General features: G+C 47.9%; 1 protein-coding gene across 1 annotated transcript in view; it reads right to left on the bottom strand.

Annotated features, from left to right (window-relative positions):
- The window catches only part of NCF2 (neutrophil cytosolic factor 2), a 29,984-nt gene extending 17,963 nt beyond the window's left edge, over positions 1-12,021 (bottom strand). The window contains exons 1-3 of the mRNA XM_041767554.1: positions 11,618-12,021; positions 9,808-9,890; positions 2,863-2,971 (exon numbers count right to left, since the gene is read on the bottom strand). Of these exons, the coding sequence (XP_041623488.1) occupies positions 2,863-2,971; positions 9,808-9,890; positions 11,618-11,791 (366 nt within the window). The 5' untranslated portion in view covers positions 11,792-12,021. The remainder of the gene's footprint in view (positions 1-2,862; positions 2,972-9,807; positions 9,891-11,617) is intronic.
- Between the last annotated feature and the right edge of the window lie 15,064 nt (positions 12,022-27,085).

The raw sequence follows: 27,085 nt of genomic DNA, 5'->3' as shown, positions 1-27,085 counted from the left end.
CACCCCCGCAAGCACCATGTGAGCTGGGGCCTCACTTCTGCGCTGCCATAGGTTTTCCATTGCGATTCTCTTGTCCTGACCTCACCACCTCACATTACACGTGACCCTGAGCTTCTGGGGGCTGGCACCTTGTCTTATGGAGCACTGGACCTCTGTTGCCTGACATTATAAAATACATAGATTTACTAAGGAATGTGTACGAGGTAAGTACTCAACACTTCTTTACAGACGATAAGGAGCCTGAGGCTCAGAAATGATGTCTAACTCACCTAGGACCACACAACTGCCAAGTGTTTGGCTGGGATTTGATCCCTATCTACCTGACTCCAAAGCCTTTGCTGTAGCCAGCTTCCAAGATAGCCCCCAGTGATTCTCGCTTCTTGGCCCTCACCCTCCTTTGCCCTCTAACATCCAATGGAGCTGAGTTGGATCGCCAATAGGATATTATGGATATAAGGGGGTGTGGCATCTGAGGCTAAGTCATAAAAGACATTGGTCCTCCCTATTACTTTCTCTTGGATCATTATGTTCTCTGGGGAAGCCAGCTGCCATGTCCTGACAAGACTCAGACAGTGTTATGGAGAGCTTCATGTGGCAAAGAATGGAGGCCTCCTGCCAACAAGTGATGCTACCTTGTCAGACCCTTAAGTCATCTTAGAAGTAGAGGCCCCCAGTGCCAGTCAAGCTTTCAGATGATGGCAGTGCTGGCCAACATCTTGACCACAACCCCTTGAGAGCCTCTCATCCAGAACCACCCAGCTAAGCCACTTTTGGATTCCTGAGCCCCCAAACCAGGAGATAATAAGTGATATTATTTTAAGGCACTGCATTTTAGAGTAATTTGGTATTTGACAATGGATAACCAATGTACTTTGCCTCTACAACAGTCTGCCACCCACATCTGCAATTTGGTTCAGGGCCTTGGCCAGATAAAAAGAACAGTTTATCAAGGCGAGTACAGGACTGTGTTTCCACGGAGTTAGTGGCTGGTGCTGGGTGAGGGCACCGGGAGCAAACCCAGAAGCAGAGAGGTCTAGATTCCCTTCCAGGCTATTTCTGAGCCTCAGTGAGCTTTGCCTCCTGCACACCTACTTGACTGGCCCCGGCCAGCCCTGGCCACGTGTGCAGGAAGGGAGGAGAACTCAGGTCTGCTTCAATATTCCTATTTGGTTCCCTGCTACCTTCTCTTAAGACCTTTTCCCACAACAGATTTTAGTGACTCCATGACTAGAAAAGCCTAAGACTGTTTGAAAAGGATGATGTGATTTCTCAGAAGCCAGGGTTATACCCTGGCAAGAAGAGAGGGGTGGCATTATATATAGGAAAATGACACGGTCTCACATGGCATAAGGACATCAGACCATGAAAACTCCAGCTTCACCTGCAGAGAGGCCCATTAGGCCAGTATTTCCTGCCCTGGGGTCATTTCAAGTCCAACTACAGGGGATGATCATATCTCCCATGGGATTCTGTTTGGATGCCAGTGTGTTTTTTGCTTTTTAAGATTTTATTTATTCATTCTTGAGAGACACACAGAGAGGCAGAGACATAGGCAGAGTGAGAAGTAGGCTCCCTGCCGGCAGCCTGATGCGGGACTCGATCCCAGGACCCCGGGATCACAACCTGAGCCAAAGATGTTCAACCACTGAGCCACCCAGGCATCCCAGATGCCACTGTTTTATGAGGTACTTGGACTCCCAACCCTTTAATCTGTGCAAGTGGTTCTCACTGGCAGTGGGGGGGGGAGGGGCAGGGGAGGTGATTGGCAGTGTCCAGAGATATTTTAGGTTGTCATGTGGTGGTGGTGGTGGGAGGGGGGCTACCAGCATCTGATGGGTGCACAGAACCGTTCCCTACAACAAAAAATTATCTGGTCCAGCACATCGGCAGTGGCATTGTTGAGAAGCCTCCCTCTCAGGGGCTGGCCAAATGCCAACCAATTCCCTGCAATTCCCAAAGCCTCATCTCCCTAGACTGTGAGAAGTGAAGGAAGTTGCTCGCCTGCTGCAAGGCTGGATGGGGGCACAAGTCCCCAGGGGCCTGGGCAGCTGGGGGCTCTATTATTAGTCCTGAGCCACCCTGGGAACGCATGGCTTCTCCTGCCTGAGAAACTAAAGCAAGGGGACTTTTTTATCAGCAATTCTTCTAAATAAAGATCTATGATATTTGCAGGGCTTTCAGTTTTTAAAGCTAGTGGTGTATATTTGGAGTTTAGGAGGGGGAGGGGGAGGGCTGGTTGGAAAAAGCACAGGAGCCTGTGGAGTCAGAGCCAGTCATGTTTCTCCCTTTTGGTAATAGGGAAAATAAGTTATCCTTCTATGGAAACCTTCCCTAAATTTGTGCTTTGAGCTGTTCTTTGAGCTGGGGAGGACAGATTTGTGCCAAATTGCCCTCACTCTTTCTTTGGGTATCAACCAAGTACACAAAGCCAGAGCCGTTAATAGCAAAGAGCGTGGTCTGTAACTCAGGAACTGAGCAAGGTCACAGCAGGTCCCGCACGCACGGATAGTGAGCCCACGATTTTGGATTTGTTAGTAAATGCTGAGCAAAAGAGCTTGTCAACCGGAATTATGCAAATTATTATGAATACTTTCACAGGCCAGCATGCCCCGGGTCCAGCCTCCCCTTGGAGAGCCCAGCAGGCTCATTTCCACATGGTGCTTTGAGCCTTATGTTAATAAAATGCGTGTCCTCAGTGGCTTGAGGCCCTGGGATGAGCCTGAAGTTCTTGATCTGAGTCTCTTCTCGAGGGGAACGCTGAGTCCTGAGGCTTAGGGGCCCTTCCCAAGCTCACAGAGGTGTCAGCAGCTGGCTCTGCACCTGCATTGGCACCCCTGCCCTGACTGGGCCCATCCCCCTTACCTCACAGGCAAACAGCTTGAACTGCAGCCCCAGGATCTTGTAGTCTATCAGCTGGTTCCCTCGAAGCTGAGTCAAGGCCTCTTTGAGGTCTTTAATGGCCGAGTCATATCTGCAGGACAGAGGGATATGAGAACACGGGCCAGGGCACAGAGAGCAAATACAGGGTGGAATGTACGTCCGCTTCCCTTCCCTGCCCCATCTCGCTGGGACAAGAGGCCTCTCCAGTGCCTTTTGGCTTGCTCTAGCTCTTTGCCAAGCCTGAGCTCCAGTACTCCATGTGAGTGGTGCCCCAGAGTGGGGTGTGCATCCCAGCACCCCTGGGGACGACTGCCAGACTCAGGCAATCATGGGTATTTTCTTCTTTCTGGGTTGCCTCCAACTCCTACCTCTCTGACAGGCAGCTTGTCACTTCCCAGTAGAACCCTAGTCCTCTCCTGAGGGCTCCCAGCAGAGCTGGCACCTGCTGCCCCTAAGTCCCTGTGCAGCTGATTTGGAGCTCACTCCCCACTCCCCACCATCCATCAGGCCAGCCTGACACAGCTCCTGGGACCCCTTCCACTGCCAGTGACATCATCCTCCTTCCCCGGAGTCTTCTCCTTGGCCTTCTTTTGAATCCAAGTTAGCTCTTGGTGTCATGGCCTTCTTAGCTTCCTCTTCCACCCTCTCCCTCCACACACTTCGGAAAACAGAAGAAAGAAACCACCAATTAAGCCAGATGGCATTTCTAACACTGCTCCCAGCACTGCCCTTTTGCTTTGTTGGATTGGCACTGTGCTGGCTGGCTCAAGGTGTACAGGGCTGCTGTCACTGGATTCGTGACAAGACAATGGGGCCGGCCACGTCAATAGTGCCCACCAGGACGCGGGCAGGACCTGGATCAGGTAGGTCTCCTTGGCCTGCCCTTGACCTCCACAGAGGCCCTGGTGAGAGCCGCTGCTAGGCTGTAGCAGGTAGGAGGCATGAAAAACAAGCTGCTCCCATCTCCTTAGCTCCCTGGCCTGGCAGGGACAAATTTCGCTGTCTGGTCGTGGTTCCATCTGGGCAACCGAAACGAAGGTGGTGAGGCCTAGAGCTGCCACACGCAGCTTCTCTTGGAGGCAAGCCTGGAATTTGGACACGGACTGGTGGTGCATGGATGGGGGGCTGAGAGAATGGGACCAGATCCATCAGCTCTGCTCTTAACCAGGAGACCCTGGCAAAGTACTTTTCTGGCCTCAGGTTCCACATCAATAGCGTGAGTGTATCAAGTACAAGGGGCATATGAGAGGAGGAGGTTGCTAGAATGTGGTCCCAGATCTAATTTCTGGACTCAAAATCCCTTGGATCTGAGTTCTAGCTCTGCCACTTACGATCTGGTGACAGAGAGAAAGTTATTTAATTTGTCTGAGTCTGTTTCCTCATCTTTACAATTAGAGACTAATAGTAGCACGTGCCTCCCGGGGCTATTGTAAGAGCAAAGTGAGGTGAAGCACCCAGGTGCTCAGGACTGTGCTTGGCACACACAGTAATTTACTGTTGTTGCTGATTATTATTATTATTATTATTATTATTATTATTATTATAGCTCTGAAATTCTGGCAATTAAATTCATACACCAATCATTTATTACATGTTTAACACTCTACAGTGAATTAGGTATTATCTGTAGATAAAACCCAGTTGTGGAAGCTGGAAATGTGGTCTCAATGGGCTGACCAGGAGGGTGGGCTGGTCCAGGGTGACTGGGGCAGAAGCTAGATATTTTGTTTCCATTTCATTTTTTTAAAGATTTTATTTATTTATTCATGAGAGACAGAGAGAGAGAGAGAGAGAGAGAGAGAGAGAGGCAGAGACACAGGCAGAGGGAGAAGCAGGCTCCATGCAGGGAGCCCGACGTGGGACTTGATCCCCAGTCTCCAGGATCAGGCCCTGGGCCCAAGGCAGGTGCTCAACCGCTGAGCCACCCAGGCATCCCTCTGTCACCATTTCTTTGAAGTAACTCCCACAGCAGCAGTGGCTCTAGGAGCAATGGGAGAGGCTGGATCTGAAACAGGAGAGTAGCTCTCCCTAGCACATCCCAGTTGTTAATACAGAGGATTGTAAAACCTGCTGGGGGCGCTTGGGCGGCTCAGTGGGTTCAGTGGCTGCCTTCGGCTCAGGTCATGATCTGGAGGTCCAGCCCCACATCCCCACATCCGGCTCCCTGCTCATTGGGGAGCCTGCTTCTCCTGCTCCCTCTGCTGTTCCTATCACTTGTGCTCTCTGGTTCCCTCTCTCTGTCAAACACCTAAATAAAATCTTAAAAAAAATAAAAAATAAAAAACACTCTAAAAGCACACAGGCCACTCCTTAAGAAGCAAGTAGCATGTTAAGTAGGTTATGTGTTCAGGGATCCCTGGGTGGCTCAGCGGTTTAGGGCCTGCCTTTGGCCCAGGGCGCAAAACTGGAGTCCCGGGATCGAGTCCCACGTCAGGCTCCCTGCATGGAGCCTGCTTCTCCCTCTGCCTGTGTCTCTGCCTCTCTCTGAGTCTTTCATAAATAAATAAATAAATCTTAAAAAAAAAAAAAAGTAGGTTACATGTTCTCACAGACATTGCCTAGCAGGGGAGAGAGGAGGCCTGCCTGCTTCTTCTCTCCAAGCTGGGAGACCGGGTGGCTGGTTGGGATTCACAGAGCCAGGAAGGAGGAGCAGGTGGAGACGCAGGTGACCCCGCCTCGGGCAGCTGCAGTTTCCACCGTGTTGCACCGCCTGTCTGTGAGGTAGGTCCTCAGCTGCCACGTGTGGGGCGCGGTCAGCATCCACCCTCGCGTGTGCCCTCCTCCCTGGCGAGCAGGTGAATTTTATTTTTTAAAGATTTTACTTATTTATCCATGAGACACAGAAGAGCGAGAGGCAGAGACACAGGCAGAGGGAGAGCAGGCTCCATGCAGGGAGCCCGGCTCGGGACTCGATCCCAGGACCCCAGGATCACGCCCTGGGCGGAAGGCAGGCGCCAAACCGCTGAGCCCCCAGGTGCGCCGAGCAGGTGAATGTTAGCTGTGAAGTAACCCTGCCTGTGTCCACCTGGTTCTGAGCGAGCCCAACAGAATCCGCAGGATTCTCTCCTCTGGCGGGCTCTAAAGATCTGGGCCCCTGGGAGAGAAGGAGGGAGAAGAAAGCCGACAGAGTATCCAAAGTGCTTGTTTTGTGTTAAAAAACGGGGTGAGTGGGCAGCCAGGAGGCTCAGCGGTTCAGCGCCTGCCCTCGGCCCAGGGCGTGATCCTGGAGTCCCGGGGTCGAGTCCCACGTGGGACTCCTCCTGTGGAACCTCCTCCTGTGGAACCTCAGCGACCGGAGGGCCGCAGGACCACATGCAAAAGTGGGGGAAACAGGAAGAACGTGCATCCTCTTATCACCCCTAAAACAAGCCCCACTGTAATCTGGGGGGATTCCCAGCCGGCTCACCACGAAGTCCTCTTCCTACATCCCCGTGGCACTTGTTTCAAAATACTCCCTTTCTAAGCACTTGCCCCTTTCTGCCTTGATTATACTTACTAGGGTTCATGTCCCGTTTCCCCTTTTACCTTGTAAGTTCCTTAAAGCAGAGGGTATATCTGCTTGCTTTTACTGTGTTTAATTGATTCTATAAGCATTTTTTTAAAGATTTTATTTATTTATTTATTCATGAGAGACACAGAGAGAGAGAGAGAGAGAATGGGGCAGAGACACGGGCAGAGGGAGAAGCAGGCTCCATGCAGGGAGCCCGAAGTGGGACTCGATCCCGGGGCTCCAGGATCACAACCTGGGCCAAAGGCGGCGCTAGACCGCCGAGCCCCCGGGCTGCCCTCAATAAGCATTTATTAACTACCAGAATAGACATGGAAATACAAGAGTGAATAAAGAAAAATTTCTTCTCTCAGGAAACTCACCAAGTAGTGGAGGAGACAATTATGCAAGCCAACATCTGTCACAGAATAGGCAGATGTTATTTTAAAAGGCACAGAAGAGGGCAGCCCGGGATCGAGTCCCACGTCGGGCTCCCTGCATGGAGCCTGCTTCTCCCTCTGCCTGTGTCTCTGCCTCTCTCTCTGTGTCTCTCATGAATAAATAAATGAAATCTCAAAACAAAACAAAAAAGGGCACAGCAGAGAACCGCCTTAGGGCAAATGCATGGAGGATGAGTGAGCAGTTTGGCAGCCGCTGGACCACATAGGAACAGGCCAGGGAACTTCATCCTATAGGATTGGGATCCACTGGAAGTTCATAAGCAGATCACATTTATTTTCTTAAAGATCACTCTGGAGTAAGATAAGACTAGGGCCTGGGAAAGCAACTTGGAAGTGATTTCAATAGTCCTGGTGAAAATGAGAGTGTAAACCTTATAGTGCTGGTGGAGAAAAATGGGTCTGGGATTTAAGATTTTGACAAGGTTTGGGAAAAGAGACACTCTGGGCTAATCCCCGTTAGAGATTTAGCAGCTGGCTGGCTACAGGTGGAGGTCAATGCTATGGAAAAGGGTGAGATCCCTCAGGGTTCACTCATGGAATTTCAGGGGATAATGAACCCCCTGAAACTGTACACAGAAGTATGTGCTTGTGTGTGCTTTTCTGGAAAGACAGCCCATACGTTTTGCCATTAAACCACCACCTTGGGGCGCCTGGGTGTCTCAGTCCGTAAGCAACTGACTCTTGGTTTTGGCTCGGGTCATGATCTCAGGGTTGGGAGATGGACCCCAGAGTTGAGCTCTACCCTCAGTGGGGAGTCTGCCTGAGGTTCGCTCCACCCCACCTCCCCCCACTCTCTTTAACTCGCTCTAAAATAAATAAGATAAATCTAAAAAGAATACTCAACCACTGCTGTTGTGATAAAAGGGGAAAAGGTCAAGAGCAGAGCCTTGGGAAGTGGGGACACCAACGCATATGGGTGAGCAAAAAAAAAAAAAAGGAGGCGGCTCAGAGTGCAGACTAGTGCCTCATTTACAGTATTTCCTCAATAGATAGTTGCAGACTCGAAGATGAACCGTGGGAAATTTTTCTCTCGAATTTAACTATTATCAACCACAGACTAATTAAGCCTCCTTTCTAGCTCTTTCTAAGATCTGTCTGCTTTGCTCAGAATCTGAGCCTTTCGGGTTCTGGGACTTCTGGGTATTTTTGTGTAGACATTTCTTCTGGGAGCATTCCTTCTTAGTTGTCTCCCCTCATTATAGGCTGTGAGAGCTGGTTAAAGGATGGCCTTAGAGTTTGCCATTTGAGATTTAGGATCAGCTGGAGGATTTGTGCTCTTATTTCATCCATGTGGAGAATTCAGGGATGAGGTAAGGGGGAAGAAGAACTTTAAGAAGGGAGACAGAGGCAGGACACCGCCAGAAGGTAAATGCTTGTGGGTCTCTTCCCTCTGCCCCAGGCTTTCTCTCCCTAGATAGCCTCTGTGTCTGGGGGGGGGGGTGCGTGTGTGTGTGGGGGGGGTGCTTCTTTGGGAAGACTTCTCTCCTGCTTTTCCTCATTCAGGTGATTGCATCTACATCTTGCAAGTCCTCTGAGCTTCCTGTGGTTGCCCCTAGCAACAGTGGAGCACTGCAGCTCTCCGAGCTGCTTCTGACCCGACCCTGGAATCCAGGCATTTCAAGACTGCACTGGATGAGAGCCCTAGTGCCCGGATGTTCTCTGCCATCCATCAACGCCCTGCGTCACCTGCTGCCCATGCTCACACACAAGTGTGTACACATGTGTGTTCACACACATACACGCACTGCACCACCCACACGGTGCCCCCACCCTCATTTTCACTGTTTGAAAGTTCTTCCTTAGGTTGAGCCAAATTCTCCTTCCCTAGAACTTGTGCCCACTAATGGAGCAATTTCTACAACGGGAAGTTTGCCATCCTCTAAAAGATTTTAAATTGGTGCTTAGAAGAGTTTTCCTTTGTTATTTGTAGGTCTCTTTGGGGGGTAATTGGGAGCAAGGAGTGAGAATTAACTTTCATTTTCTATTTCTTTGGTTTTATACTAATGGTTTCATGGTGACTGTAAAGACACCAGAAAATACAGATAGGCTGACGGAGGACAATGGAAATCCCTACAATATTACCACCTGGAAAGAACTGCTGGCAACGTTTTGGCCTAAGGCCTTCCAGACCATTCTGCGAAACAGGAATGGGATTGTATTATACACACTGTTTTGAAATCTGTTTTAAATTTAACACCTACTATGATTTTTTTCCATATTGATATATATGCCACTTATTTATCTGTATTACTATATCCTTATACGTATGATAGTTTATATTCTTATCTTGGTGGCTAAATTATATGTCATTGAATGGATTAAACCAGGCTTTTGAAAACAACATCCTTTAGGAATGAAGGAAGGGGGATCCCTGGGTGCCTCAGCGGTTTGGCACCTGCCTTTGGACCAGGGCGCGATCCCGGAGACCCAGGATCGAATCCCATGTCGGGCTCCCCGTGCATGGAGCCTGCTTCTCCCTCTGCCTCTCTCTCTCTCTCTCTCTCTCTCTCTCTCTGTGACTATCATAAATAAATAAAAATTAAAAAAAAAAAAAAAGGAATGAAGGAAGGTCTTGATGTGGTTTCATGATAATCCTCATTGTGAAATAGCTCACTACCTCCTAGTAGAAGACCATCATGGGTGTTCCCTTAATGGCTAAAATATTTCCAAGCAGCATTGCCCCAAGCTATGACCCATCAGGAATGCTGGTGAGGTGCCACAGCAGCTGTATGGTGGCTACGTAGTGCGCTGTGACACAGTTGATTTATAACTGGGTGACAGGCCTGCCTTCCCTCCCTCCTTCCCTGGGGAGGGCCTCTGCGTCCTGCTGATGTATTTCATAACTGCCCAGAGAAGGCCAGTCACACTTCCCAAGAGAAGCTGGAAAGATACTTCCCAAACACCAAGCCTAGCAGCACCAAGACCATGTCGGGGCTTCTCCGCAAACTTCCCCAGCTTGAGCAACACTGGAGCACTTACTTCTCCATGTGGTAATAGAGCATCCCTCTTTGGAAGTAGGCCACTGCCAAGTGCTTGTCTTTGTTAATGCTTCGGGTGAAAGCCTGTGGAGAGAAGAAGGGCCTAGCTGTGGTCAAGGGGCCAGGCAGTGGGGAAGGTGAGATGAGCCCAGAGGGAGAGGCAAGAAGGTTTAGGAGCACAGTCGCTATCTTGATGGTGAAAGAGACTTAGAGGTCAGACACCTCTGTAAAATGGAAATGTTAATATCTACCTCTCAAGATAGGTGACTGGAGTAAAATCATAAAAGTAACAAAACGTGAGTATTGAGTAAATAAATATTATGCAATTAAAATAATAAGAATGCATATAAAATGCCAAGAGTAGGGATGACGCAGGAAACCAAAGAAAGGCACAGTGAATGAGGGCCAGAAGCAGAACGTGAGGACTACTCTAGCACAGTGCGAGGGAGGCCTGGCAGTGAGCAAGGGGAGGTGATGGCCACCCAGGGCCGTTCCAGCTTCGTCCAGCAGCCCCTGCTGGCATAGCTGTGCCTGGACTGGCTGCCGCACTAGCCCATCTCTCTCCCCAACAATGTGCACTTTGTCTCCAGCAGCCCCCGGAATCTGGGGTGCTATTGGCCCAGCTCTGAGAGGAGGTGGGGCCTGTGGTCCTCCTCCCACCAGCCCAGCCGTGAGGCCCTCTCCTGCTCCCATCTGCCCACCCCAGGGCCCATGTGGACTCAGCAGGCCTCCTGAGTATTCCAGTAGCTTCTCTCTTCTGTCTTTGCTCACTGGCTGGTCATGGTCACGGTCAGGATGGCCGTGGGAGGAACTGGCTGTCTAAGGATTCTGGGGAGTCAGTCAGCTGTCCGCACGCCCTTGCAAAGACTGGCAGTAAAAGGGGAAAATAAGAACCACTATTTACATTTACATTTAACAGTGGATGTTACCCAGCATTTAATAGTTGGTGCCTCGTTTCATTGTCTTGCTCTTTGCCCCTCAGGAGCTGAGAGCCAGAAGTCTACATGACCTGCCAGAGACCAAGGTCCAGAGACAGAGCTGGGACTCTGATCCTAGATCTTCTGCTTCCAAACTCCAAACCGTCCCTGGCTTAGGCTGGCCAATCCAAAAAGTGATCCCTGAGAATGCTCAACCCCATACAAGAGAACATGAGAGAGAAAAAAAAAATATTTGAAAGAAATGCTGGGACACCCCCATAGCATGCCCTAGGCAGACATCATTAATCAATCATGGTAAGGTTCCCCTGTGCCAGCCTCAGAATCCTAAAAAAAAAAAGGGCCCTGCATAACTGATCAGGGTTGTCACTTGAGAGGAAACCCGTTTTCCTCAAGTGCCTCCTCTTGATCACTAGGGCAGGCAAAGCTCACCGAGGTGAGATGCCGGGAAAGCCAAAAGACGGCCTTCCTAACCAGGTGTGCAGCCTTGAGATGGACATCCTGTAGCCAGCAGGAGCTGATAGAAGAAAACATCACTAGGGGAGTCTTCACAGAGGTGTTAAAGAACCACTCCAGAATGATTTGAATGTAATAGATGGAGAGGAAAGGAGAGCATAGCCCACAGCTGATGGTTCCCAGCCAGTGCCCAGCGGAACCACCTGGGGAGCTTGTAAAAAAAAAAACAAAAAAAAACAAAAGGATGGTGGCTCAGGCCCCTCCCCAGGCCGATTCAATCAGGATCCCGGGGGGTGGGGCCTGGGCAGCTTTTGTTGCTTGAGAGCTCCCCGGAGGTTTCTAAAGCACAGCCTGGGGGAAGAACCGCTAATTCCCGGGGGCAGGGGAGGGGAGGCCCCAGGGAGAGGCTCCTCCACTCACCTTCTCCGCCTCGGGCATGTTTCCCAGGATGGTGTGCATGCAGCCCACGTTGAAGCAAATCCTGGAGTGGGGGTCCTGGACGGCGGCGAAGGCCTCCAGGGCTCCCTTCCAGTCCTTCTTGTCGGCTGCCAGCACCCCTTCATTCCAGAGGCTGATGGCCTCCGCCAGGGACATGGTCAGGCGCCTGCCAGGGGCCCGGGAGGCCGCGGGGACCCCGGGAGAGGCCAAGCGGGTGTCTCGGTGCGCAGCGCTGCCCCCAGGCCGGCCGGTCCCCGGCGTGGTGCTCAGGACGCGGCCCACCTCCCCTAACACGACTTCTCGGTGTTGCAGAGGCTCAGGAAATGTCCCCACCTTTCGGGCAACTGACTCCCGAGCCTCCCGTGAGAGAGACAAGGGACCCAGAGAGTGAGAGGGCGGGCGGGGGCGGAGTGTGGGGGAGAGGAAGTCCTGCCGTGGGTCACTTCCCCAAAATGCTTCTGCTCTGTCACCCAGCCGTCCTGTCTGCCACCCCCACTTCGGGGCAGCTTCTGCTCCGGCCTCTGCCCCAGGCCCCCGGGCTGGGGACAGCGGTGGCAGGTGATGCACTCCACCCCCTATTAAATGAGGATGCTGGAGGAGAGGCTGCTTCCTCCTGGTCTTCAATGAATTCCTTGCTCCCGTCCTCATAACCTCACGGACTCTCTGGATATAGTCGTTTGTTCATCTTGAGCTAAAATGAGCAATTAACAAATTGCTGCGACGGGATGCTCTTGGGTGTCCACCTGGATCTGAGATAACGTTTATGTAAAACACTTCGGAAGCTCAGAGGCGACCAGTTTCCTGCAAATGTCAAAATTAGGAGCCGGATAGGCCTGGGACTTCTCCTGCCCTTCTGTGAGCAACTGAAGCTAGGAAGAGCCCCTGATAGCTTATGCGTGTCCCCGTCTCCCCGATTTAAGGTTGAAGGCTCCCTTCCTTGCTGGAAAAGGAAGAGTCCGTGTAACCTCCCCACAGAGTGACTGGGAGCAGAGGGTGTCACCAACATGACTTACTCAAATGGTGACCTCTTAATTAAAACTCACGTTTATGGGGATCACCCTTTGTTCTGCAGCAACTGAAAGAGCTCACCGGCTATCACCAAACTTCCCCCAAACAGCCTGAAAATAAATTTTAAGACCATACATTCTGTAGGGCTTGCATACCCGAAGGTGTGAAGATAGAGAAGCCGCGTGCATGTGTGTGTGTGTGCGCGCGTGCGCGTGCGTATGCGCACGTGTCTACGCAGGACATCCACTGTGTTTGGCAGCCCTGCCCAACTCACTTCTTTGCCTGGGAACCCCCTCCTCATGCTTCAGGCCCAATGAAATCCAGCACCACATTCCAGCTAGTAGGCTTCCCTCTCCTTTGTACCCCCTCTTCCCTAACATTTACATTGTAGTTGTTGCAATTTATTTCTTCATCTGCTCAACTCTGAGAGCCTCTGCGAGCTGGGCCTGTGTCTTCTTATGCTAGGATCCCCAGAACCAACACTCAAGAAATGGTGATGGGATATCCCCAGAAGAAGTTAGAAACCATTGGCAAATGACCTACAGGGGGCAGTGATGCCAGAGGGCCATACTGTTGACTCCACTCCGTGAATAAATCATCAGAACTTGATTAGCATGTTGACTATTCCCAGGAAAATCAAGTGGTTTTGCAGCTAACCTAGATTTTATTTAAACTTTTGTGGTGGTTATTCCTTATATTTTTTGACCTTATTGTTCCTAGCCTGCCACTCACAGTTGCCCTCCAGCTGGCTCCCATGGTTTTTCTAGCTTCATTCTCTGGATTGTCCTTTCACAAAGCCCAGCAAACTCTACCACTACTTGTTCCCCGCCCTCTAGGTCTGCATTTCCTGCCTCTTTGCTTTGGTTCAAGCTGCTTCCTCTCCCTGGGCTGCCCTTTCCACATCTGCACCTCCAATCTCACCTTGCACAGCACCTGCTCAGAGATCACCTGCCTTCCGAAGCCGCCTGGAAATCAGGCTCACCCTAGGGCCCCCAGACTGTGAGCTCACCTTCGTCTCCCATGTGGCCCTTATCCTTCTCCGTCAGAGTGGAGTTCTGTGTGCGTGTGTGCATCTCAGCCCCTGGAACAGACCGCACACTTCTGGGGGGAAGTCCTGGGACTGGCGCATCCTTATCAGCTCAGAGCACCAGCAATGCCGTCCTTGCTCAGCTCTGTCCCCTTTCCCAACACGTTCCTGTTGCCAAGCCACGGGCACTCCTCACCTCTCCTCGTCCAGTCATCCATTCTCCACATTGCAGCCAGACTGGGGTTTTAAACAACAAGTCAGATCACCTCCTGCCCCTGTCTTGAAACCTTCAAGTGCCTTCACGGTCCTCTTAGAATACAAACCAAACTCCATCTCATGCTGCAGAGAAGACCCTGCCTGCTGCCCCATGCTCTTTCTGTGCCATGTCCCCTCCTCTCCTCCTCCTGCCCAGTCCCATTTCCTTCCCGCATCCTCAAATCAGCCAGGCCTGTTCCCTCTGCCTGGAATGCTCTTCCCTCAAACCTCTGCCTTCTGATTCCTATTCATCTTTCACTTCCTCTGAATGGCCTTTCTTGACTATGACCTCACTCTGATGAGGTCTCACAGCCATCAGTTCTCTCTGTTACAGTGGGTTTTTTGTTTTTTAAGTAAGTTCTACACCCAATGTGGGGTCTGTACTCAGAACCCTCAGATCAAGAATTACATCTACGGACTGAGCCAGGCAGGTGCCCCGGGTCATGGTGTTTGTCCCAATTTGTAACTGCATATCATCTGTGAAGTTGTTTCTGTGGCCCAATCCAGAGACAATCTTTACCACCATCTGTAATTACAGCAGTTATTGATACTGTTGGTAGATGGCCTGTCAGTACAGCCATCCTTCATTCCCCTTCCTCCTTTTCATAAAAGCCCACTTTTGTTCAAGTCTCTGCTTTCCTGAGGCCCTGTGCTTCCTTTCCCTGTGCTTCGGGGAAGATAAGCCCCCAACACTGCCCCAGGCAGTGGTTTAGACACAAGCCTGAGATACAATTCTGGTTAATAAGACATTAGGGGAAGTCTGCTAAGGAATTCTGGGAAAGATTTTTCCCCCTCATTAAAAAAAAAAAAAAAGAAAAGACACACGGGAAAAAACAGTAGTTGTTTCTCCCCCAGGCAGTACTGTGAAGATGTGCCTAGAACAGTGGCAGCTTTCTTGTCACCATGAGGAGATTCAGCAAAGATTGTACTAGTCGGAGTCTTGAGGAAAAGGATATGGAAAACAAAACAAAACAAAACCTGGATCTTTAATGATGTTGGTGAGCTCCTAAATGAACCCATCTTGGACCTACCTCAGAACTTTTTATTTGGTGAGGTAATTAATGTATTTATTGCTTAAATCACTTGAAGAGGGTTTTTTGTTATAGTTTTAAACCTGAGAGAGGAGCGCCTGGCTGGCTCAGTTGGAGGAATGTGCAGCTCTTGATCTTGGGGTTGTGAGTTTCAGCCCCACATTGGGTTTAGAAATTATAATTTATTCATGAGGGACTCACACACACACACACACACAGAGAGAGAGAAAGAGAGAGAGAGAGAGAGAGGCAGAGGGAGAAGCAGGCTCCATGCAAGTAGCCTGAAGTGGGACTCGATCCCGGGTCTCCAGGATCACACCCCGGGCTGCAGGCAGCAGTAAACTGCTGTGCCACTGGGAGTGCCCTAGAAATTATTTAAATAAATAAATAAAAACGTGAAAAAACACAACATTCTGATAGATAAACCACTGTGTTCTCATTCCTAGGACAGCACTTGATATAGGAAGTATTCTGTAAACATTATTTCTTGAATAAATTTTGCAGATGTTTGGATAACAAAGTTTCAGCTCACTACCTTTGAAATTACTCTAAAATTCGGAATAAGCAGGATTTAGGCATGAGTAGCTAAAAGGTCACAGAACTCCTATTGCATTTATTCAATCAGCTGGAAGCTAAGAACATTCCACTGCTTTCCCTTTTCTCTCAGGGAGGAGTCTGTGAAATCTAACTTGTAATTTCCATTATTCCTTAGCATTCAGCAGCTACCTCCTCATCCCCACTTTTAGCATTTGGTCTTTGATGGTTCTTTTTTTTAATATTTTATTTATTTATTCATGAGAGTGTGTACACAGAGAGAAAGAGAGGCAGAGACACAGGCAGAGGGAGAAGCAGACTCCTCAAAGGGAGCCAGATGTGGGACTGGATCCCAGGTCTCCAGGGTCACGCCCTGGGCTGAAGGTGGCACTAAACTGCTGAGCCACCTGGGCTGCCCTACGTTTGATGGTTCTTTAAGGTTTTTAACTAGATGAGGCTTCTATCACAGGCACCTCAAATGGTCAAACCATGTCTCTATTTTCCTTTATCTCTCTTCACACTTGATTTAGTCTAGGCACGTGGCAGGTTCTATATAGACTTTTGCTAATTGGGCAAATGAATCAAAAACTAAGAAAATTGCATCCTATTTGAAAAATATAATTTTATATAATCTGTCACTTATTTATATAAAGTAAGGTACATTTGTAATGAAAGGGAAAAGTATATTCTTTCTATGGCCTCAACTCTAACATCAAGTGGATGTTTACATCAAGTACCAGATAGGAACCCCTCAGGATCTCAGGTACTATATATAAACTTGGTCTGGATTTCACAAAGAGCATATGGAACACCCAGCATGGATCCTATTGTTCAGAAATGTTAGCTGAAAGCCTCAGTATGAAAAGTCTTCCTTTTCCAGGAATACATTATAAGATTGTTTTGTCTAATCTATCATTGTATTAGTTTTCTAGGGCTGCATAACAAATTACCACCAATTTAGTGGCTTGAAATAACACATGTTTACTCTTTCACAGTTTTCATGGGTGTGGAATATGGGCATCACTTAGCTGGTCTTCTGCTCAGTCCCATGAAGCTGAGATCAGGGTGTGGGCTGCATCTTCATCTGAAGGCTTGATGGGGGAAGGATCTTCTTCTAAACTCCTGCAAGTTATTGTCAGGATTGTAGCTGTAGAGCACATGCTTCTTGCTTCCTCAAGGCAGACATGGAGAGAGGGTCTCTACTTCATTGAGTCTCTGACCACTAGACTCCCTTTTAAAGGACCTGTATGACTGGGTCAGGCCCAACAGAATGCAATTGGCCTTTTCAATCCTGTGTCTTCTTTCCGTAGTACCCACCCACTAAATGCAATCAAGCCACAACACCAGGGATGCAGGGATGCCTCAGTGGCTCTGTGCTTGAGCATCTGCCTTTGGCTCAGGTCATGATTCTGGGGTCCTGGGATCAAGTCCCACATCAGACTCCCTGCAAGGAACCTACTTCTCCCTCTGCCTATGTCTCTGCTTCTCTCTGTGTCTCTCATGAATAAATAAATAAAATCTTTAAAAAAACAAAAACCAGAGATGCAATTTTCATCTTCCTTGGACAGGCTTAATATTCCATGGGGAATATTCCATGGGGAATATTCATGGGGCTTTCTGTCTAGGAAAGCCAGGTATCTGGATAATTCATTTATGTCTTTCTTTAGCATATCTCCCTCAAGTAAGTGGATTCCAAATCAGTGGGTATCCAAGGAAAAATGCTGCTCTAAACAAGACAGTTACTGGGGCACCTGGGTGGCTCAGTGGTTGGGCATCTGCCTTCGGCTCAGGGCATGATCCTGAAGTCCCAGGATCAAGTCCTGCATCGGGCTCCCTGCAGGGAGCCTGCTTCTCTCTCTGCCTGTGCCTCTGTCTCTCTCTGTGTCTCTTATGAATAAATAAAATCTTTAAAAAAATTTTTTTAATAAACAAGACAGTTACTAATATAGAAAGTAGAAATGGACCATGTCACAATACAAAAAAGGGTGATGTGCAGAAGAGTTAGAAATGTACCTTGCATTTAGTGGAATAGAATTTTTAAAGATTCTCTTTTGCTTTCCCTGTAGTGTCCCTAACAACTAAAACAATGTTTGAACACATGATAAATATTTGCTGAATGAATGAGTAAAGAGTAGATATTAGGTTGTGTTCCTTCCCCTGCTTTTCTAGGAATTGCCCATCTAATCCATAGCAGGAGAATAGGGCCTATGGCCACATTTGAACAACATGTTTCTGGCTGGTTGGATTATAGTGGGTGTTTGACAGGCTGGACCAGTTAGGTTCTGACTCCTGCGAACTGGAGTTTAGAGCTGGGAGACGGTAGGCTCATCTCTTTGGGGAGCTGGACACATGACATGTAAACTTAGGAGCTGTGGGTCTATGATTTTCTGCCATGAGGTCCAGGAAAGCAGAGAAAACCAGTCTGCACAGAGAGAGAATGAAGCAGATGCCCACTGAGAATTGGAGACCAGAGACAGAGACAGTGAAACCCATTGACTTTCCAGCCACTGATTCCAGGATTTCCTGAGGCCCACTCAAATTCCTGCCTTTAGCCTCTAAGTGATACTGATAGGCCCATAAAATAAATTTCAGTGTTTTCCTAGGTTTACTCTAGTTAGATTTGTTGTATGTCAAAAAAAGAGAGACTTGGCAAATAAAAAATGAAAAATAGATGTGCACCCATGGCCCAAGGCTCTAAAACAATCAATTGTTAGTGAGGGATTCTCAGAAATATTAAGCATAACCACATAGTAATCAGGGATCTCAGTGATGAAAGAAATGGAGAGGCACTGGGAACTCTCTCGGAGGCCAGGCATGCAGAAGTGATGGAGGACATGGCTCTTGGCCAAGGACGAATCCAAATGCTGTGCAAAGAGATCAAAGGAAGGGTAGAGGGGAAGCTGAAACCCAGAGTGAGCTGAGGCTGCAAAAAATACTAGGGACAACACAAAGAGCTCCTTAGTGTCTGAGGAAGAGCAGGGAGGGTCACTGCTTGGTGCAGATGGCGTCAAGTTAGCAGATGTCAAAGTAAAAACAGAAGACCCAGAGGGCAGTGAGAAAGCTGATAGCTGCTTTAAAGAAATTCTAGTTATCAGGTCCAGATTCGCCAAATCCCAGGAACCAAAAGATTTTGCAAGTAATGATCCCCAAAACCTTGTCACTAACTGAAACATGGCAAAGACTGGGATAGATGCTAGAAAGCCAGGATGGATGGGTAAGTGTAGTTCTAGATTTCCAAAAGGCATGAATTCTAAAAACAACACCAAAGATTTACCAGCAGACCACTGGAAAGGATTCTAAAAATATAGATTATTAAACAGAGGCACTTAAAAAGGGAGCTGGGACCTTTAGGAACTAGCTTGAGTGTACAAAGAACAAGTCAGGTGTTCTTTTCAGGTTTCCTTTTTTGAGAAGATTTTCCTAATCAGTGGAAAAGCGCCAAATACAAATATCAGAAACATATTTGGCCAAGGTATTTCTAAGACAAAACAATTTACATAATTTAGTTAGCTAAATATTATATTCATGGAGCCTTCCTGAAATATCAATGTCAACTTGTTTCTTTAACCTTTTAACAAAAAGGATCAAATTTGCAAATGACTCAAAGCTTGGAGAGAGAGAGTAAACATATAAAATGACAGAATCAGAATTAAAATATTGCCTGACTTACACTGATCCAATAAAGCTCCAAGTTGAAATTTGATAGGAATAAATGTAAAGATTTACTCCTGAGTTTAAGAATTCAACGGTCCAGGGCCGCCTGGCTGGCTCAGTTGGTTAAGCAAGTTGGTTAATTCTTGATTCCAACTCAGGTCATGATCTCAGGGTCATGGGATGAAGCCAAGTTGGGCTCTGTGCTCAGTGGAGAATCTGCTTGAGATTCTCTCCCTCACCCTCTTCCCTCTGTGCATGCTCTCTCTCTCTCTCTCTCTCTCTCTCTCTCTCTCTCTCTCTCAAATAAGTAAAATAAATAAAATCTTAAAAGAAGAAGAAGAAGAAGAAGAAGAACTCAACTGTTCAAAGATGGGTAAGAGACAAAGCTTAAGAGCAATGTCTTGGAAGAAGCCTAGCCATTTGGGTTGACTTAAAGCTCATATGAGTCAACAGAATCATATGGTTGCCAAAACAGCTAATGCAATCGTAGGCTACATTAACAGAAGCGCAACCAACTCTTGTGTCAGATGGCTCTTGACCCAACGACTCATACAAAGACCTGAGTAATCTCTCTGTTGACCATTGCAGGAGATTGCCACCAACTTTCTAGCTCAGAACATACTTGCACCCATCCTCTTGTATCTTCTATTGTCTGTCATCCTGATCTGGCTAGTGTTCACAACTCTTTCCCCAGAACCCTTGGCTGAGATGAGATGTTGAAAGGTTCTTATTTCAGTCCCTTTTCTTATCTTTACAGCTCAACTGCCAAAGAAGACATAATTCATGCATTATTCACAAGGGGACACAGCCCCCTTTTCTCTGGGGCTCAGACTCTTTTCTGGGCTTCGGGACACTCAGCAAACATGGACTCCATTAGCAAATAATAAGTCTAAAGAGCCCTTTTAATGATAGGGCTTTTCCATTTCCTCTTAGCACTAGGGTTGGCCTACCTTGTCTAGGACTTTCATTTGCTTGACACCCACACCTGTGAGCACTTGGGTGCAGAGCTGAATCCATCAGAGCAGTGTCTTCAAGTAAGGGCACATACCGTCCGTGGCTCACAAGGTGATTTTAGGCAGTATATAGATGCAAATTGCTATCATAATAGCTGTTGTATTATTTTAATTATTTAATTTTTTTGATAAATAATACCTTCACATGGTTCAAAATTATCACTCAAGTCACGATCTTAGGGATGTGGGATAGAGCCCCGTGTGAGACTCTGTGCTCAGTGTGGAGCCTGCTTGTCCCTCTCCCTCTGCTCTTCTCTCTCTCAAATAATATTTAAAAAAATTTTTTTGAAAGATTTTATTTATTCATGAGAGACACAAAGAGAGGCAGAGACATGGGCAGAAGGAAGAGAAGCATTCTCCATGCAGGAGCACAATGTGGGACTGGATCCCGGAACTTCAGGATCCCGTCCTGAGCCGAAGGCAGACTCAATTGCTAAGCCACCCAGGCATCCCAATATTTAAAAAAAAATTTTTTTTTAATAAAATAAAAAATTAACAAATGTGGAAAATTTTCTTCCCATCATGGCCAAACTCTTCCTACCCATGAACCACTTGTGTTAATGTATTGGTATTCTTCTCTCAGAAGAGATTTTTAGGCATGTGCAAATGTAGACCTCCTCCTCTTTTACGCACATACCATTTGGTATACAACTCTGCATCTGGTCTTTCTCTTAACAATAGTCCCTTATTTGGGCATAAAGAACTTCCTCCTTCCTTGTTTATGGCTATATTGTTGTTCTTCACATAACCAGTTTTCTGTTGACGGACAGACAGGTTATTTCCAAGTATATGCTAGCATAATAATGTCACAATGAATGTTCTTGTGTATATGTCCTTTCACACTCCTGTGACTATATCTGTAAGGTAAATTTATAGAAGTGGGATAGGTGTGATAGAGTGTTTTTTATTTTCATTTGTATTCAAAAAAATGTATAGCTAGCACACCGAACACAGTTTCACAGTTTTTATGTTTTAAAATGTGACTAAACATTTATTTTATTTTCTTTATTTGTGAGAGAGGCAGAGACATAGGCAGAGGGAGAAGCAGGCTCCCTACAGAGAGCCCCATGTGGGACTCAATTCTAGGACCCCAGGATCATGACCTGAGCCAAAGGCAGATGCTCAACCACTAAGCCACCCAGGTGCCCGAGGCAAAATATTTTTAAGGGAATTAATGAAAGAAAAATAATAAGCAAATTACATCATAGGTGAATTGAAAATATTACTAAAAATTTGAAGGTGATATATACATAGGGCTGGAGTTTGAGAAACACTGACCTAGTCCAGAATTTTTATCTTCCCTGCCCAAAGCTCCTAAAATCTCCATTTAATGCAGGGTTTGAAGGTGGAGAAAATGTGCAGAAGAGGGGAAAGCTTTGGAGTCCAGAAACCTGGGTTTGAATGTTGGCTTTTCTCCAGCTGGCTGTGGTCCTTACAGCCTCTTTGTGGCCTCAGATTTCCCACGTGGCAAAGTAGGAGTAATAACACAGTCACGTGCTTGGAACATAGGACCTATTTGTTGCACAGTGGCTATTATAATTCAGCTATTTGGAATAAATTGGGGGAAGATAGAGAAGTCAGAATCTTTGCTCTGCCTAGCACTTTCCCTTTCAACACTTCTCTAGACAAAAAATAAAAATTAAAAAAAAAATTATAATGGCAGGCTTAGAAGGTCCCAGGCTTAGAAGTCCCAGGCTTAGAAGGTCCCTATGCTTGGTTTCATTCCTGGCTGCCACCATTTTGAAATGCTTAATAATTCTGAACAAGGGGCCACATTTTCATTTTTCACAGGACATTGCCAATTCTGTAACCAGTCGTGTATATAATGTCACGCACACATAATGTCAGGTGTCTCTTCCCTCCCACTGCTACCCGCAACAGACTGCTCCTGTTACTCCTGAAAGCCCACAACCTCGGTACCATCTATGAGGCTGAGCAGGCCACCTGCGCTGTGGTCTGGCCCTTCTGCTGACCCATCCTGTCACAATCCTACATCTATCACAGACATCCTCAGGCTGAGGACATTCGGAGCATCAGTCTAGGGGAGAGCCTTTGGGAGCCTGGTTCCAAGTTCTTCCTGGCTTTCCAGGGAGTCTCAATTGGTCAGAGCCAGAATTTGGAGGTGGCTCAGTGACTGCTGACCCCAGGCATGCCCCTGAGTTTCATGGAAGCCCTTAGCCACCTGAGGGCCTCTCTCATCCTATGTTCTAACCAAGAAATTGTGGGGTCAGCAATCCTGGATTCAAGTCCTGGGTCGCTCATGTCCTACCTAAGCAAACTTTCATAAATCCCTCCAATTCTCAAGAGTCTCTGGTTCCCCCTCTGCAAAATGGTTATTAGAACAGTGTCTAACTTGCTGGTTTGTCCTGACACTGAAATGGAAAGCCATAGAAAAGGGCCAGGCAGCTGCTAACATGCAGTGGGTTCTTTCAGTTTTCCAAATTCATGAGAGAAGAATGAACAGTCTGCTTCATGGGGTGCTAATCCTCTGTTCTGACATCCCCACCCTCCTAGTCCAGGATGATTGGAGCAGAAGTCTCATAGCATGCTGGGCATGACTTCCTCAGCCGGACCCTTGGGCATTCAGGTCCACTTCCATCCAAGCTCTGAGCAATTTCCTCTCAGCTTCTGATTTGCCTGTACTTGGCTCTATAGACGTTTCCCCCTTAGAATTCCTAGCACATAAATACTCCACAGAATGGTATGTTACACTGAGATGCAATTAAAGCCATAACATTTATGACCCTCTGCCTAGGGTTATTGCTATGGAAGTGCCCCTTTACACAAAACACTAGACTTCCTGCGTTAGAATCTGTTGCGATTTCTCACAAAACAGAGTTTTTCATATTTCCTTCTCTCCTTCTTTGGATTTTCCACTTATAAGCCATAAATGACACTGCCATTCCTTACAGCCCAGGGCCTTCCAGACCCTCTTTTGCCCTCTCCTCCCATCCCTATCCATGGGGGCTAGAATCCTGGAAGGAAGATGGGGAAATCAGGCGTTTTAAAGACTGGAGAAGTGGTTCCTAACAGGGCAAGGAAGCGTATTAAGAAGTTATTGCAATGTTTCAGGCAAGAAATAATAATGCGGAGGCAGGTGCAGGAAGACAGGAAGTGTGTGAGGCAATGCCAGAGATGATGGGGTCTTGCACGTGGAGATAAAGGAGAGGAGGGATCAAAGATCAAGGAGTCCCTGGTGTTTCAAGCGAGCCGAGCCGGAGAGGCTTGGAGGCTGCCACAGGAAGTGGAGGAAATGGAGTGGCAATCTCATGCACTCCCAGGGCTTCGTACAAGTAACTCTCAAATGCTGCTTCTGACAGTATTGTTCCTCCAGAGCCTAAGTCTGAGATGGGCTGATATGACCTTAAGAAAACAAAGACTTGGGGCACCTGGGTGGCTCAGTGGCTGAGAGCCTGCCTTTGGCCCAGGGCATCATCCTGGGGTCCTGGGATCGAGTCCCACCTCGGGCTCCCTGCATGGAGCCCTTTCCCTCTGCCTTGTGTCTCTGCCTCTCTCTCTCTCTTTCTATCTGTGTCTCTCATGAATAAATAAGTAAAATCTTAAAACAAAAAGAAAGAAAAAACTGAACTTTAGGGAATTCCTAGTTAAGGCAGGTGAAGCCAAGGAAGGTGGGTAAGAAAGTGTTCAGAGAGACAAGAGAGGAGCAGGGGTGACACTGACACCCACATCAGGAGATGGAACTCCTCGCGGAGGGATGTGAGCAATGTGGGATGCTGCTGAGGAGTGATGGAGGCTGGAGGCCAGGGTTAGGGCGTCAGCAGAGCTGGGCAGTGCACAGGGGAGGCAGAAGTCAGGTCATGAGGAGCTGAGGAGATAGTGGGAGGTGAGGGGATAAAGGGGGAGGTGCTCTGAAGAGGAAGGGGAACCCCACATGTAGTGGGCGTGATGTTCTAACAGGTGGGGGTGGTACAGGGGGAAGGGAGTCCTTGGACTGCAGCCCTCACCCCCTCGCCTCTGGGTCTTCCTTGCACTGGTCTCCAGCCCCATGCGGGCTCAGTAGTCTTTCTGAAACCTTGGTCAGTTTGTAGTAACAACTTTCCACTGACGAAATGCTTTTCTTCTCCTTTCTGGGTAAACTCTAGCAGCCTTCTTCCTGAGCAAGACTGAGCAGCTAAATTAGGCTAACCCCCTACTCATATTTCACAAAGTACACCCAATAAGCCAGAGAAATGGCTAGGGTCCCAGAGAAGGGGGCAGTGTCAGGTAGCAGGGACTCGGGTCTTCTCAAGGGGTTGCCAGGGGTTGAGATGTGAGGCAATGGTTTCCAGACAATTAGGCTCCTTGCATGGAGCCTGCCTCTCCTCCCTCTGCCAGTATCTCAGCCTCTCTCTCAGTGTCTCTCATGAATGAATAAATAAAAATAATAATAATTTTTAAAAAAAGGTTTCCAGACATTTTCCACATGCACTTCCTCTGCTCTGGACACAAAGTTTAAATGGTGGCCATGTCTCAAAGGACGTAGAAGGGAGAGAAGTAATGACTACAACACACCAGCAAAAGTCCTCCCCTGGAAAGGGTAGACGAGTGAGAGTACAGGGGGTCCACCCAGGCTCCCAGTTTATCTTAGAGAAGGTTAGGGAACAGAGGGCTGAAACCAATGACCAACTGGATGTATAGAGCTCATAGACCGTCATCCAAAAAGTAGCAGGACCACCCAGCTCCTTCCCCGACAACCTCTCCTTCCCAGCATTACGGCCTATTTGCCAATGTGACGACTCCAAAGGTGATCTCAAGTCTGTATTTGCAAGCCTCCCCCCGAGGATGATTATGTATCCAGTTCACACTGAGGATGATTATGTTACAGAGGCTGGGGATCCTTGAGAGGATAGGAGGAGGCTGGCAACTAACTGTAATAATATCAGTTCCTCTCTGTGGAGCTCCTTGGGTGCCAAGAAAGCTTTACACGCTCGATGTGCATCATTTCACTTACAAAACCCACTGATAGTAAAAGAAGCTGAGTCTTAGCTTAAGTGACATGTTCAAGGGTACAGAGCTCATAAATGACTCAGATTAAACCCAGTGTCTGATTCCAAAGCCAATTTATGGTCCATAAGGAACAGGGAAAGGGAAATCCCCACCTCAGAGGCATTCACCTATTCTGGTTACACTTTGGCAGATATCTTTCTTTCCCAGAATCCAAAGCATGCCAAAGATATTTCAGTTGTAAACTTTTTTTTTTTAAAGATTTCATTTATTTATTCATGAGAGACACAGAGAGAAAGAGAAGCAGAGATACAGGCAGAGGGAGAAGCAGGCTCCCTGTGGGGAGCCAGATGTGAAACTCGATCCCAGCACCCTGGGATCATGACCTGAGCTGAAGGTAGATAGATGCTCAACCACTGAGCCACCCAGGTGCTCCCCCACTTTTTAAAAGATTTATTTATTTATTTTAGAGAGAGTGCATGACAAGTGGGGGATGGGGCAGAGGGAGAGGAACTCAAGCAGACCCCCCACCCTGCTGGGCTCCCCACATGGGACTTGATCCCACAACCCACAGATTATGACCTGAGCTGAAGCCAAGAGTCAGACGCTCAGCCAACTGAGGCACCCAGGATCCCCTGTAAACTTTTTTTTTCTTCCCTGTAAACTTTTTATTTATTTATTTATTTATTTATTTATTTATTTATTTATTTATATAAGATTTTATTTATTTATTCATGAGAGATACACAGAGAAGAGAGAGAGGCAGAGACACAGGCAGAGGAAGAAGCAGGCTCCATGCAGGGAGTCCGACGTGGGACTCGATCCCAGGTCTCCAAGGATCACGGCCTGGGCTGAAGGTGGCGCTAAACCGTGGAGCCACTGGAGCTGCCCAACTTTTTTTTTTTTTTCCAACTTTTTTAATTAAAAAGCAATAACAAGGGGATCCCTGGGTGGCGCAGCGGTTTGGCGCCTGCCTTTGGCCCGGGGCATGATCCTGGGGACCCGGGATCGAATCCCACATCAGGCTCCCAGTGCATGGAGCCTGCTTCTTCCTCCGCCTGTGTCTCTGCCTCTCTCTCTCTCTCTGTGACTATCATAAATAAATAAAAATTAAAAAAAAAAAAAAAAGCAATAACAAGGACCTTTGGGTTTAGGAATGGTGCTCTCCTCTTTGAGGCAGGAAATGATTTGACCTTTAGAAGTCTCCTAAAATCCTGGCCTGTGATCCTAAGGACGCAAGCCCTTAGCTGACATGACTGTAAAAAGCTGTCATTTCCTTCTTTAAAGTCACTGGTCTTGGATCTGTCAGTCCATCAAAAATTGAGTCGCCCTGGTATGACACTGATTATGGGCAAAGCAAGCTGTGTCGGAAACAGATGGGCCGGAGGGGACTGAGGGCAGAAGGGGGTTCGGGGGGACCTCAGCAGGGGGTGTGGGCAGAGGTGGCTGGGAGTCCCAAGGGTCCCAGGGGTGGGGCTGCCATTGGCTCAAGGGTGGGCCGGGGCATTCTGCAGCAAGGCTAGCCCTCGTAACTCATTAAAAGCTTAAATAGCTTAAACTGGAAATGTTTCCTCAACTCTGTGACCTCAGAAGTTTCTAGAAAAGTAAATAAATGTCAAAATGAAGACAAAACCAGCCAGAACTTAAAAAAAAAAATCTGAGATTTTGGCATTTGGAACCCCTGGCGTCACATCCCATGTTGTTCTTCTGTCAGCAGTGGTGCTAGAGTCTCCCAAGGAGCTCAGCTCTGAGCACATTTCAGCTGAAGGGAGCTGGGGCAGTGTGTCCATCCCCTTCGTCTTGGCCCTGGGCCCAGGTAACTTCTTGGGTCCCCCGGGGCCACCCAAGCAGTCCCAGAATTCTCCTATGGCTCTGGCTGGGGCATCTTGATAGAAAGGCAGGCAAGGGAGCCAATGGCCCCTGCTTGGTGGGGTCAGGACTTGGTGACCTCTAGCTTTCCAGAGCTCACTCGAGAGACTACAAA

Source organism: Vulpes lagopus, chromosome 1 (genome assembly GCF_018345385.1).
Source record: "Vulpes lagopus strain Blue_001 chromosome 1, ASM1834538v1, whole genome shotgun sequence".
NCBI lineage: Eukaryota > Metazoa > Chordata > Mammalia > Carnivora > Canidae > Vulpes > Vulpes lagopus.
Note: the sequence above shows the minus strand (reverse complement) of the source record. Positions and strands in the feature narration are given on the sequence as shown.